This window comes from Pangasianodon hypophthalmus, chromosome 4 (assembly GCF_027358585.1).
Source record: "Pangasianodon hypophthalmus isolate fPanHyp1 chromosome 4, fPanHyp1.pri, whole genome shotgun sequence".
Taxonomy (NCBI): Eukaryota; Metazoa; Chordata; class Actinopteri; order Siluriformes; family Pangasiidae; genus Pangasianodon; species Pangasianodon hypophthalmus.
Window position 1 is genome coordinate 7,233,285 of NC_069713.1, and position 15,594 is coordinate 7,248,878.

The following is a 15,594-nucleotide window of genomic DNA, read 5'->3' on the forward strand; positions in this document are numbered from 1 at the left end:
TTTTATACTCTAACATATTATAGACTGTGTAGAAATGGTTTCTTTTTCAAAATGTCTCTCGGATTTCTCAAGACATTTCTCATTTCATTTCTCATTTAAGCTGTAAATATGAGAAGAAAAGAGTCTTACAAATTAAAATGAATAATTAAATGTATTTGAACAAAAAGTGTTTATTCAAATCTAAAAGATATAGACTTTTGATTTTGTTTACTTCCTTGTCAGAATCCTAGCTGTGTAATTAAAAAAAAAAAAATTATACGTAGCATAAATTCAGGGTTCTTAACTGTTAAAAAAAAAATCACCCCTTATAGATTTCTTTTATTTAAATATGTACATTAATATTTTGGCCATGTATTTGAGCCACAGATGATTATTATTATTATTATTATTATTATTATTAGGGGCCAAGCCTACTGTTATTCTGTTTTCTTCTTCTTCTGGCATTTATGGTCATACCTTTTGAACCATGTGTCCAAAATTTAAAAGCCAGGATTCCCTGGGTCAAGACGAGTTCAATGCACCCTATGATGTCAATTTCCACCTAATTAGATTTTCTGCCATCTTGGATTTTGTCAAAAAAAAAAAACTTCGCTACTCCTCCTACCAAACAGGAAAAGAGGTATGCTGCTGTATCTCAGCAGCAACTTTGCACACTGACACAAAACTTGGTAAGTGTTTACAGGACCATGAGCTGAGGCTATGCAACATATTGTGTGATAGTGCCACCTGCTGGTCATAAGTTACAATAACATGCTAAAAATGCTTATATCCAGCTGCCATTTTTGCTACTCCTCCTCCAAATTTTGTCTCATCTTCACCACATTTGGCTCACATTATCTTGACACCTGTCTAAACAATGCTGCAGCAATGCCACCCTGCTGCCCCTTTGTTCATCTAGACCTTTCTTCCTACAGTCAGAGAATTCACATCATACACATCATGAGTGAAACTACAAATCACTCTTGAATGTCCTTACCTAAAGTTATGGCTCTGCTTTCCTGTAATTGCTTAGGCAAAAATTGTAGCGTGTCTGTGAATGTGTGGCTCACCGAGTCTGGGTGCTTGGCCCCCGAAAATGCTGCTTGCAGCTTTAATTATTATTATTATTTCTGAAGCTTCCACCCATAGATCCAATTTGAATTAAAATTGTCAATTATGTACCTTCAATCATTTTTAAAGGTACATTATATTCATGTACCTTTAAAAAGGTACATGAATATATATATTCATGATACACATTAAAGGTGCACTATATGGCCAAAAGTATGTGGACACCTGACCATCACACCCATATGTGCTTGTTGAAAATCCCATTCCAGATTTATTCCCCCTTTGCTGTTATAATAAGCTCCACTCTTCTGGGAAGCTTTCCACTAGATTTTGGAGTGTGGCTGTGGGGATTTGTGTTCATTCAGCTACAAGAGCATTAGTGAGGTCAGGCGCTGATGTTGGGTGAGGAGGCCTGGGGTGCAGTCGGTGTCCCAGTTCATCACAAAGGTGTTCAGTGGTGTTGAGGTCAAAGCTCCTGTAATTCTACCACTCCAGCCTTGCCAAACCATGTCATCATGGGGCTCGCTTTGTGCACAGAGGCATTGTCATGCTGGAACAGGTTTGAGCCTCTTAGTTACAGTGAAGGGAAATTGTAAAGCTACAGCATATAAAGACATACTATACAGTTGTGTGCTTCCAACTTTGTGGCAGCAGTTTAGAGAAGAACCACATATATAGTTTATACAAACTATTGGAATGGGAGGGTCAATTTTGTTTTTTTGCTATACACTGAAGATATATGGGTCAGAGATCAGAAGATGAATATGAGACGATAGAACAATGATAGAACAACTTAGAACATTAGAGTATGGCAGACCATACTTTTTAGGTGAGCAAAAATATTGGAACAGATAGGCTTAAAGTAAATAACACTTAATATTTAGTTGCATATCTTTTGCTTGCAATAACTGCATCAAACTGACGACCCACTGACATCACCAAACTGTTGCATTCTTCTTTTGTGATGCTATGCCAGACTTGTACTGCAGCTTCTTTCAGTCTCTTCTTCAGGAGGTGAAATGCTGCTCAATTGGATTAATGTCCAGTGATTGACTTGGCCAGTCTAATCCTTCCACTTTTTTCCCTGATGAAGTCTTTTGTTGTATTGACAGTGTGTTTTAGGTTCATCGTCTTGCTGTATGATGAAGTTCTTCCCAATTAGATTGGATGCATTTCTCTGTAAATTGGTAGAATGTTTCTGTAGACTTCTGAATTCATTCTGCTGCTACCATCATGTTACATCATCATGTTACATCATCAGTAGAGATAAGCGAGCAATGAAGCAGCCATGCAAGCCTAAGCCATGACACTAATCTTGGTTAATCTTGGTTTCTGAACTTTTGTGGCTCATCTCTGTATTTCTTTGCAAATTCCAATCCAGCTTTCCGATTCTTACTGCTGATGAGTGGTTTGTATCTATCTATCTATCTATCTATCTATCTATCTATCTGCCCTGTGGAGGTTGTTGGTGATGTCACTGACTTGTTTTTTTTTTCTTCTGTTTTTTCTTCACAGCTCTCACAATGTTTGTCATCAACTGCTGTTGTTTTCCTTAGCCAACCTGTTCCAAATTGTTGTATTGGCCCAATGCTTGTGCAATGGCTCTGATCAGTTTTCCCTCTTCTCACACCTTCAAAATGGCTTGCTTTTTCTCCCATAGACAGCTCTCTGGTCTCCATGTTGGTTTATCCTTTTTAACAACAAAGTCTTCACAGGCGAAACCCAGGGGTCAAACCAAGAGTAGACATTCAGTGCTATTAATTGTTTAAACAATCAATGTAGGGCACACCTGGGCAACAAGAAACACCTGTCAGACACATGCTCCAGTATTTCTGATAACTTGAAAAATGGGTTGGTTCAAACAAAAAGTGTCATATTGTAAGTTGTTTAACACATCTAGATGTAAATATGAGGAAATGAAAGTTGAAATTCTGATCCATCGTGTCATATTCATCTTCTGATCTCAAACCCAAATGTCTTAATTGTATAGCAAAAACAATAGAAGTGGCCTTGCTGTTCCAATACTTTCGGAAAGGACCGTGGGTGTGATGGTCAGGTGTCCAAATACTTTTGGTCATTTAGTGTACAAAAGGTGTACTCTGTGACAAGGAAAGCTACAGTTTAGTACAGTTTCTTTTCTGAGAGAGTACATGGACAGACAGGTCAATAACTTTTCAATAAATTACATATACGAAAAAAATAAGAATTTACATACAATTTTTAGTAATAACCTAATATTTTTGTTCCCAACAAAACTTATTTATTTATTTAATTATTTATTTACTTACTTACTTATTTGTTTGTTTGTTTGTTTTTATAAAAACAGGATTATTAGCGGTTGTGAGAGGGAACACGGACACACATTTCCGCCGCCAGGGTTTCCAGAGGAATTAAATATCAGACGGACCCACTTCCTGTTTTGATTTATTTCCCTCCTGGGTCAAAAGGAAAGATGATGACAGCGCTGTGCGCGTTTCTCTCTACATAACTTCATCTTTCTTTCTCTCTTTCTCATCCCGGGTGTTAAATATAAAGCAGTCGGAGGTCGTCATGGCTCTGAGTTCGGGGGTTTGGGCTCCGGTTTTTCCGTCTCCGGCGCTCCAGCAGGGCTCGGGCTCGGGCTGCGGCACGGTGCTGATGTCGGTGCGCGTGTCGGTGTCGCGGGCGACGCTGCGAGCTCTGCGGCCGCTCCGCTCTCCCGGTGCCGTCGAGGATGACGCGGCTCTCCGCCTGCAGCTCAGCATGGACCCGAACCGGCCCGGAGACTTCCGCCTCACCCTCAGAGACTCCGGCAGTAACGGCAGGATCATGGTAAGACTCCTGGCCTTAAAGGAGAGAACTAACTTACAGAAAAGTGTTTATATATATAAGAAACGTTACATAACACCATTTATTTTGTGCCTTAACTTTTTAAAATCAGCTATATTAGTTCCTAAAGATCAAACTCTATTAAAAAAACGTCAGTGACTTCAGAACTGCCAATACTGAAACCAAAAGCAGTGAAGATCACTAGTTATGATTAGTATGATTTGCATAACTTTTAGAACCAACATGCGAAGTCGCTTATTATAAATCGCTTTATTTACAAATATTGTCTTCTATCTATCTTCTCTTTACAGCAAATTAAAGGTGCGGTCTGTAATCTTCAGAAAAGTGTCTCGACCTGTAACTGTTGTATAAGTCCAAAGATATGGTTAACGAATATCATTTACAAATTTTTGCCATCCAGTGAATCTTGCTAATTTCTCTGATTCAGGCTTCTGTTTATATTTTTCTGGCCCGAAAATATGCTGGAACAGAGCTTCCCAGCCCCGCCCCTTTTCCTTATAGGGAAGTTTACACTGTGCACACAGTTTATACACAAGCTTGATGACAGCAGCAAGTGATGATGCGACAGTGTGACTAATGAAATTAGATTTGAGATCTGTGAAAATTAGTCGTGACGCAGTAAAGCGACAATCCAAACAATCAGCTTCAACGACTTCTCGGGCCAATCATTTTGGTCCGACATTTATTCAGGTCCTCACTCACAACTTAATTCCTACCTGCAAATAGTGCAAACTCTCATCAAATCTATGAGACATTATGAACTAAATAAATAAATAAAGCCTGGAAGGAAGTAGCAGAGCTCGTCCATGCCTCTGGTGAGTGTACATAGCTAGTACAGTTAGCCTGTTTTGCTAATCTCCCAACGAAGCTGTGCACATAACATAACTTCTATAAACAACTATTTTCACACTGATTACTGTATTATTTAATTTTTGTTTGACTAATTAGCTGCTAGCTATAAATTTTGGCTACTACAGTATTTCATCAGCACTAAAAAAAAATGTCAGATGGTCTCAGGAATCCACATGTGAAGGACAGTTCCCCAGGATTTATGAACCATATGAACATGATATTTTACACACAGCCTGTAACCTGCTGTCTGTTCTTTCCCTCAGTCTCTGGCAGAGTTTGAGCTGCGTGCAGTGAGGTACGAGATCAAGTCGCCTCGCTGCCACGAGCTGTGTGTCATCAAGCCGCCGCACGACACGCTGACCTTCACCTTCCGCAGCGAGCAGGAGGCCCAGGAGTGGGCCACTGTCATGATATCATCACTGAGGGAAGCCCACAGAGGTCAGAGTTCACGTTTCCGCTTTCAGAAGTGTGCAGTTTCCCGTCCAGTTTATTACATCCGAATATTTCTCCTCTTCCTGATTTATTAATTTTGCCCCATTTCAATAGTGCTTGTAACACCCTCACTGACTTGCCCTCATTTCCCCCTGACACCACCTTAAGAGCTGTTTCCTTTCCTGTACTAGCCGAGGTGAGGCATTCCGTCGGCATAAGTGTAGTCTTGTCTCGACCGGATGTCATTCCAATCTAAAAAAAAAAGCAGACAAAGCGGTTTATACGTGCAACTCAGACCAATAAAATACTTTGAAATAATTATTTTACATACATTCACCATGGAAAGTGCGTTCCTGTTTCCCATCTTTACTGCAAGTGATGTAGGGAGAGAAAGACAGACAGGAGATGCACACGCAAACAGATATACACACACACACAGATGAAGCACAGATACACAGTCATGTGCAAAACACAGAGACATCCAGACAGGCATGCACAGGCAGTTAGGTGCGCACACAGACACACACAGACACACTGACATGTGCAAATACACAGTCACATGCAGATGCACAGACACACATGCAGACAGACACACGCAGACTCACAGACAGACACATGTACACACACAGATGCACAGTTACATGCAGACAGACACGTGGACACACGCAGATGCACAGACAGACACATGTAAACAAGCGCAGATGCACAGTCATGTCCAAAACACAGAGACATCCAGACAGGCATGCACAGGCAGTTAGGTGCGCACACAGACACACACGGACACGTGCAAATACACAGTCACATGCAGATGCACAATTACATGCAGACAGACACACGCAAACTCAGAGACAGACACATAGACACACACAGATGCACAATTACATGCAGACAGACACGTGGACACACGCAGATGCACAGACAGACACATGTAAACAAGTGCAGATGCACAGTTACATGCAGATCGATGCATGCAGATGCACAGATGCATGTAAACAAGCACAGAATCACAGTTACATGCAGACAGACACACGCAGGTGCACAGACAGACGCATGTAAACAAGCACAGATGCACAGTCATGTGCAAAACACAGAGACATCCAGACAGGCATGCACAGGCAGTTAGGTGCGCACACAGACACACACAATCACAAGCAGATGCACAATTACATGCAGACAGACACGTGGACGCACGAAGATGCACAGACAGACACATATAACAAGCGCAGATGCACAGACACATGCAGACAGATGCATGCAGATGCACAGACGCATGTAAACAAGTGCAGATGCACAGTTACATGCAGACAGATGCATGGAGATGCACAGACAGACACATGTAAACAAGCACAGATGCACAGTTACATGCAGACAGATGCATGGAGATGCACAGACAGACACATGTAAACAAGTGCAGGTGCACAGTCACATGCAGACAGACACATGCAGGTGCACAGACACACACATGGACACACACAGATGCACAATTACATGCAGACAGACACGTGGACACATGCAGATGCACAGACAGACACATGTAAACAAGCACAGATGCGCAGACACATGACATGCTGACAGAAACATACAGACCCGCACAGAGGCACGCAGGCATCTGACCCTGATGAAAGCTGGAAAACAATGAACACACACGGTGTATAGTAAAAGCTGAGCTGCAGTTCTTGTCTCTTGATGTATTTAAAAGTCTTTCTGTTTTTCAGTCGCAGGCATCGCCACTCATCCCACTGATGACTCGGTACACTATCTGAAACCTATCGAGCAGAGCGCAGCCTTGTCATTATCAGCTAAAGGTGAGTGAGATGAGGAACCTGCTCTGTGGTTAGCATCATGATACACCGCTCTTCACACCACATCCGACCAGAGGGTCATATTCAGAAGTTCTGTTAGTGATTGGAGTGGGTTTTTTTTCATTAGCTGAAGTTGGGGAATTTAAGACACATGTTTTGTAGAATATTGTATTTAAATTGTGTAATTTGAATTGTTGTTGTTCGTTGTTTTCATGAATGGTGTCACTTCTGTAGAGGAGCTGTGTGCTGAGCTGGCCAGAGCCATCGAGGCCGGAGACACTCAGGCGGCAGTGCAGCACGCTACGTCACTGGCGCACCAGCAGATGGCGCTCACCATCCAGCCAGCTCGAAAGGACTCTGAAGACGGCGAGATCAGGTGAGTTTATTTTATTTACAAGCAGTTATACCTTCCACAATGGGACATTCAGGTTTAACCTGGAGTCCTGTTGTGTTGCACTGCTGCTTTCCTGTGCTTACTTAGCCACTTGTGTATACAAGAATATTGCACCGTAGACACAAAAACAGTGTTTGTGCTGTGAAACATTATATGCCACTTATTATCTCAATATTCAATATTAACATGCCTTATAAATTTGTTTTTCCAGATGCCAACAATCTTTACTTTTGTCATTATTTTTTTCTGTTTTTGATCACGCTAAACCTCATATTAGGAATTAGTTCATGTTTTCAAATATTTGAGAAAGTTTTAGTAATAGTAATGTACAGAGTTGTAGAGAACATTGTAGAGTTGTAGAGAACATTGTAGAGTTGTAGAGAACGTTGTAGAGTTGTAGAGAACGTTGTAGAGAACATTGTAGAGTTGTAGAGAACATTGTAGAGTTGTAGAGAACATTGTAGAGTTGTAGAGAACATTGTAGAGTTGAGAACGCTACAAACCACTTGAGAGACTTCGGTTTGGTCAAATGTGAATGAAACAAAAAAAATATACACTATTTATTTATTTATTTATTTATTTATTTAAATGTTATGTCTTAAAGCTTTAATATACATATTGTGTCGTGCACTGGATTATGTTCCTTCTACTGTAATATCTCAGGATCAGTAAACTATATATGTATGAATTGAACACTCTGTCACGTGTTTGCAGCTTAGCAGTTGCAGTTGAAGATGCCACGTCATCCTGTTGCGTCACAGTAAAAGTCATCCCACACATGACTGTGGCGTCTCTCAAGCAGCAGGTAAGTGAGAAAGCAAAATGCTAGTGGATGTGTATACTGGAGTTGTGTGACGTATCTGAGCTCACACAGAGTGCTAGTTTGGTGTCCTATGATGCTTAATCACTCCTCTCACATACGTTTCCTAACCTCTGTCTCTGTCCCAGATGTTTGCGGAATACGGTTTCCACCCGCGAGTGCAGCGCTGGGTCATAGGTCAGTGTTTGTGCTCTGAGCAGCGCACACTGGTGTCGTACGGCGTGTGTCGAGATGGAGACACAGCGTTTCTCTACCTCCTCTCAGCTCGCCACGCCCGCCTCAGCCGACTGCAGTGCCAGCAGGACCAGGAGAGCGCCCTCCTCGCACCCGCGCCCAAACCGGCACCAACCCCGGCACCAGCTAGTCACGACTGGAGAGGATACAGCACGCTGCCACCCCGACTCCATCACTCCAACCCAGGTGTAGCTTTACTCTCCATCACACCACAGCCAGCTTAAAGCAATAGTCCAGTGTTTTTAAACATAATCTCTATCTGCTGCATCCAACAGTGTCAGTACCATGGGCAAGAATTTACTTCAAACTCACTTATAATGGATGTCTAGGGGCATTTGTTGATTTTTTCAATCGGTAAACAATTTAAATGCACAGCTTTTTTACGTAAATTTAATACTATTCAATTATTTGTATAGCGCTTTTAACAGACATTGTCACAAAGCAGCTTTACAGAAATCTATACATAGATTTATACTTGGATTTCTAATGAAGAAACCAAAGGAGAGAGTGGTGAGGAAAAACTTCCTGAGACATCATGCGGAAGAAACCTTGACTGCAAAGGAAACCCACACTCTTCTGGGTGACACCAGATAGTGAGTTATTAAATTATTACAGTATACAGGTGTAGAAGAGTAAAGACAAACAGTACGGAGTGTGTTCACAGGTTGTGAATAAGAGTCCTGGGATGAGCACAGGACAGTCTTTATGATTGCAGCAGCAAATCTATAATTTTATCTATAATACAAATTATAGTATTATAATACAAATCTATAATATCCAAGTGATATTATCCACTGACACTGGATTTAGAGTTGAGATTTTTGGGATGTGCAAATCATTAGAGTATCCATGTGGGACCATTCATAGAAGCAAGAAGTGAATCTACAAGTGCAAAAGAAGAGAATCAGGTTTAAGATACATGTAGAACATCAGGCCAGATTATTAGGTATGCTTTTAGCATACAGATGTTTAAAAGGGTATAAACTGGGATTGGGTGCAATGGCAGGTCTATCTGGAACTAAAATGAAGAACCAGAAGGTAAAATATGGATGAGGGCACACTGGGACATAAAGCGTCCTGCCAGTCCACATGAACAAACCTGACTATGATCATAAAGGTGTGAGGATGGGAGACATGAAAAAGCCTTACCAAAGCCATTCTGGAGTGATACAGTAAAAAGTTGTTCTGGTTATTAATGCTTTTCTGAAGGATTTTTGGAGACACACAACTATACTGGTAAAGCATAAAAGGAGGAATTTTACAGACTTATACATTTTACAAATCGATTTCATTGAAGAATTCACTGAAAAAGCGTTCTACACAAATATATTTCCCATAAATATTATTACTGACAGAATAATATTGATTATTATTGACAATATTTACCTGCTCCCAGATTTCTATTATTAGTGAGTTTGGAGTAAATAGGTTTTCTGTTCTTTTCTCAGTGCAGGGAAATGTGTGGTGGAAAAAATGGTACATAGGAATGAAGTGAAATGATGAAGTGAAACCTCTTTGTGTTCTGTCAGACACACAAGTGGTGTGGTTTTTGGGGCGGTGATGGCTCAGTGGTTCAGGTTCTGGGCTGCTATTCAGAAGGTCATGAGTTCAAATCCCAGCACCGCCTTTGAGCAAGACTCTAAACCCTCTCTCTGCTCCAAGGGTTGCTGTATCATAGCTGACAGTCGCAGAGCTATGATATGCAAGTCACCATGATCATACTGATTTGGGTAAAACTAAAATAAACATAATCTAATAAACAAGAAAAACAATCCACAATGCTCTGACTCTGATTAGCTAGGATATGCGCAGAACAGCACTTCACTGTACCGTACAAGCATGCGTGATGATCGAGGTGGTCTTGCTTTATTTATTCCACCACTACTGAATGTGATATTTACTATACTGCAGACCTGCCAAACTTCACATATTTCTCACACACACACACACACACACACACACGCATTTTTACATTTTATGAGTTATCTCTCAAAAATACGCTCAAAAGAGCAGTCTTCTTTTTTCCCTTATAAAAAAGGATGATCAGCCAATGATATATGAATCTGGAATGACTGACAATTGTGTAGGTTTTTAAACTCTACCTCAAGTGAAGTAATTTAGTCACTTTCGCTTGTTGGAATTTGCGTATTTGAATATCATTTCAATTTGAATAACAATTATATTATTTTTAAAGGAGAGCATCCACAAGCCAAGACTCTAAAGACTACAACAACGTTTTTTCTGGAGCTAGTAGCACAAAAATTCAAGTTATAAAGTGATAAAAAGTCAAACGCCAGTACAGACTCCTGACGTGCCCTGTTAGCCCGCCCTCCCTGGAAGCCTGCCAGTGCTCTCATCTCAATTTGATTTTCCAGCTCAAAAGTTGCACTGATGCATTGCCTTCGTTTTCTGTTAAGGCTGCCAAATAATGTGTTCATTAATAAGTTCATTAGTTTGAAATAAAATTTATCAGTGTTTGTTAGCCTTAGGTAACATTAGATCATTAAGCAATATTTTTTAAGGAATATTTTTTATTTTGCAAGAGTCTGGTTATACTGAATATTGGCATTGCTGTGAGTAGGCCGTAGGAACAAAGCCACAGGGCAAGTGCCATAGGTAATCACAGCCGTGCAGATATTCAGTATACCCACACGATTGTGAGTGTGATATTGTTATATAATATAATATTGTTATATTATACAACAGTTCTATAAACAAGAACTTAATATTGAGTAAGTGATACTTCAAACACAATATAGCCAAATGTTATGTTTATTTTTGCTCAACTAGTGGAAATAGATCCCGAAGAAGCCACACTCACTTTATAGCACGTTGGCTAGCTGGCTAGCTAGCTCACGTTGATTTATACATTCCCGTTAAAGGTGCTTCCAGTAAAATTGGCGTCCCTTCTTCCTTTTCATCTTCATCTGACCAGCTTCCGTATTTAATGTCACTAGTTATATTCCTGAAAAGTATCATTTACTATGTCCACTGATGATGTCACTAACTCTACTGTAGTAACTGTTTTTTTTTTTCGTAAGGTTGATTAGGCTCTTTACACTGCTCTCGTTCTGTTCAGTTCTGTCTCGGCTCAGTGGGGTCGCATGTTGCCCAGTGTATGTGAATGTGTGACTGTTTTGAATGAACAGGAAGCAGTGGGGGCGGAGCTGGGAAGCACAGCATCAATGACATCAACCTGGAGAGATTGCAGCTGGGTGGACCCGGGGTGAGACCAACAAACACACAGGTACACACACACACACACACACACACACACACACACACACACACACACTGATCACACTAGCTATAGTTTTGTGAACATACTGCATTCCAGGGTTCATATTATTAATGAAAATATCACAAACATTAATAGTGTAAAAACTGTAATTGTTAATTGAGATGACTTTTTACTCCTACCCAGGTGATAGTGATGTTGTAAATAAAGGCTGAAACCTAGCCACGACCTGCTCAAGTGCTTCTTAGTTTTGTCATTGTGTCGTAACTAATCAGACAGAAAGATCACATTTTTTCACCAAATTACGCATGACTAAAACTAGTCATTTTTCATAAAATGAAAACGATTTATGTGTAGAAACAATTAAGAAGCATTAAATTTTCAAAAGTACAGTAACTTTCAGTCACACAACATGTAGCATTGCAGAAATGCTACTAACGACTAACAAAAAGAGAAAATAAACAGTATATGTGATACACAAAGCATTTTTAATTATTTGCAGGGACTATAGGGACTAGAGAAGCCTTCCACTGTCTTTTAAAGGTAAAAGAAAAATCAGAATAAGGTTTCATTTTGGACATCCACATTATCTTATTTGTGATTAAAAAAGTTTTAAGGAAGATTTTTTTTTTAAACCACCAGCCGTCACAAGAAAAACAGAATGGTATTATCACAATAGCAAATGAACCGACAGTATCAGATTCATTCTAATTTGGACTCTGCAAACACACTAATGTGCGAAAGCATGCCAGTACATCCGCTAGTTTGAGCAGATGCTAATCAATATTTTTTGTTCTCCTCCGCTCTAGCTGGGTTGGTCGTGTCCTTCATGTACTTTCATAAATAAGTCGACGAGGCCCGGCTGTGAAATCTGCAGTACAGAAAGACCCACTCGGCCGGAGCTCAGCGCATCTGAGGAGGCGGCTCTTCTCCTATAAGAGTTCTCCAATCCACACTGTGAACTTTTTCAGCCACAAGGAGGCCAGTATAGACATGGACAAGACATATCCATGCACACACATTCATCTGGCACAGGATTCCATGTGCTGAGTGAACCGAGGTGAGAAAAAGCGTCCCTGAACTCTAGGAACTCCCTGACCTATCTACGAATCTCTAGTGCGTGCCATATGCCATGTTCTTTTATTCAAGCCACTATTGCTCAAAGACGTTTCAGTCGCAGCTGAGCCGAGAGCAGCTGATGACGAGCGAATGATGATGAGGAGGAGGATGATGAAGAGGATGAACATTCACAGTGTAGATCATCAAACATCAGCTCCTTTATGGTCCTTAAAGTGCAGTGTCTCTACAAATAACCAGCAGTTTTAGCTTTTCTTTAAAGTACCCCTGAATTCAAACACGTGATTTTTTTCTTTTTCTTTTAGTAAGCAATAAAACACATAACGCAAGAAAATAATCAATGACAGGGTGGCGTGATGAAGCGGCGTTACTGTTTCCACCATGAAGGATTGTTTTCCAGTATCACCACATCCCGAAGTGTTCTATTCCTCTTATATTACAGCAATTTGCCAGCAATGTTTAAAGAGCGAAACATCATAGATTTGTCCATTTAGAGTTACAGTTAACATTGTGGAACGTCTGCAAAACAAGTTCCTGTTATCACTTACGTTACAGCAGCTATTAACACTTGTTCCCTCAGCAGCCTCTCTTTCCATCTTTCTTGAAGTTACTAAAACGCAGCTTGTCATGTTACCGAGAAACCTCAAAGTGTAAACTCCTTACTGACTGTAACATAGCTCCTTCCATAAATGTTAGAAGTCTCCTTCTGGAAAACTTCTTTCTATCAGCAGTTTATACGTCTTTGTCAAGTAACACGTTTTTAATCTGTTCATTATGAGTTAATGGACTGAACGTCTATTATTCAAGTCCATGTGCAAGTTGTTACTATAGAAGCAGCAATTTATTAGAACTGTCAGACATACCTTCTGACCTATCAGAATTGAGAATTCAATAGCTCTGTCACAAAATAAGCCCAATTAGATTGATAGATTGAAGATTTCACATCCGATATCCAAATGATTATTCTAACGTAATTGAGGAGAATATGATACTCGGACAAATCGAGACTCAGATACTGAAATCCCACTTAGCTGATGGTAGAGGAACAAGAATAAATTCAATTAGAAAATACTACTCTTTGTGATAGTTTTCATGGACAATATTAAACCTGAACTGCAGCATGTTCACAAAAATCTGAAGATTAGTAGTACTGACATGGGGGAAGGGGCGTACCTAATTTGCGTATTCATGCATAGATCCTTGCATGTGTAGAGATGGTTCTAGACCATTTTTTTTTTAGTAGTTTTGAATCATTTGTAATTCTGTACATTGTAATATCACCTGTTCAGGGACACTTTAAATAAGAGGCACAGGGAAAAAAAAAAAAGTCATCTTTTCACTTGTAAATATATCAGGCATAATTTCTGCAAACACCTCGTCCTCACCACAGACTGGAGTCGAATACTTATTCAAGTGATTTATTTTTTTTTTATTTTTTTTTTTTTGTGTGTGTGAATGAATTCAGTTTCAGTTTTATTTAATGTTTTACACTAATTAAGACTGTAGTAGGATTTAAAAAAAAAAAAAAACTCTGGATTCACTGTTGATGCAAGCTACACCTTGTATAACAATTTCATTAAAGCTCATTAATGCATATTTGCAAAATTAGAAATGACCGTGTTTGCAAGATTGTTGCAGTTCCCTAAGTGAATTTTGGTGAGACAGAAATCCTACGAAACTCTTAATTACTGACTTGGATTGTGCTTGTTTTTTTTTTTGTTTGTTTTGTACTGTTTTGTACTGTTTTCTCTTCCATAAAACTATTATTGCAGATAGTTACTGGACCTCAGTCTGGCCTCTCTTGTTAAAATGATTATAGTAAAGATAAGGAGTCTGATGTAGCATCTCAGTAAAATGCTCTTCACCAGCCTTAAATAGCATAAAAAAAAAATTTAAAACCTGCTGAAGATATGATTCTCACAAAACCAAAACCTGTCTAAGAAGATACAGCATCAGCATTTTACTTGTGCCACAAGCTCATGATTGTAAATGATTGCATTTATTATTATAATTAAGTAAATTATATTTGGTGTTCATTTTATGGACAATAAAATTATGAGACAAAAACTAACGTGGTTTTCTTTTATATACTGTGTGTGTGTGTGTATATATTATTATATATATATATATATATATATATATATATATATATATATATATATATATATATATATATATATATATATACACACACACATATATTATATATTATATATAATATAGCTATAAATACAGCATATAAATCACCCAAATTTCATTCTTTAGCATGCTTCATGCTCTTTTTCTAAGCATTACGAACCATTTTGAATCATCAGTCTTAACTAAGACAGAACCTTATCATACGGCGACCATGAAATTATTTGATGTGTCAGTATTTTGCATGTTTATTGCTAACTAAGAATGAGATGATGGAAAGCTAATTTCCTGCTAGCTGTCATTTACTGTTAGCCATGTTAACATTTTTATAGAGCTGTAACTAGCACATCAGTGCATGTCATAAGTTAGACACGCCTGCAAATATAGCCCTAGATATTTTTTGTTCCTTATCTTGTTTGGTTTTAACTATAAAATAAAGTTCATGAACACTTCAGTGCAGGTTTTTTATGAACACAATCTGACTTTAAATATTATGCTTCACTGACCCCTGGGTGTTCCCGGACCCCACTTTGAGAACCTCTGCCTTATGGGTTCTTTGGATGGTTAAAGGCTCTAGCGTTCTAAAGGAATATACTTGAAACCTTTCCTGAAGGGAAAACCATTTGTTGTGATTAAACATAGAAAATGCAAGAGATCCTCCAAAGAGACAAACTGAAAAGCCCTTTAAGGTTCTACACGAATAGACAGAGTGTATTCCAAAATGACACCA

General features: G+C 39.3%; 1 protein-coding gene across 1 annotated transcript; it reads left to right on the top strand.

Moving 5' to 3' along the window:
- The first annotated feature begins 3,442 nt into the window (after window positions 1-3,442).
- sharpin (SHANK-associated RH domain interacting protein) lies at window positions 3,443-14,795 on the top strand. Its single transcript, XM_026947458.3, has 8 exons — window positions 3,443-3,861; window positions 4,995-5,169; window positions 6,879-6,968; window positions 7,200-7,341; window positions 8,074-8,164; window positions 8,308-8,599; window positions 11,563-11,660; window positions 12,461-14,795. Exons 1-8 carry the CDS (start codon window positions 3,601-3,603, stop codon window positions 12,587-12,589), a joined length of 1,278 nt encoding a protein of 425 aa, XP_026803259.3. The 5' UTR covers window positions 3,443-3,600; the 3' UTR covers window positions 12,590-14,795.
- Window positions 14,796-15,594: the final 799 nt, after the last annotated feature.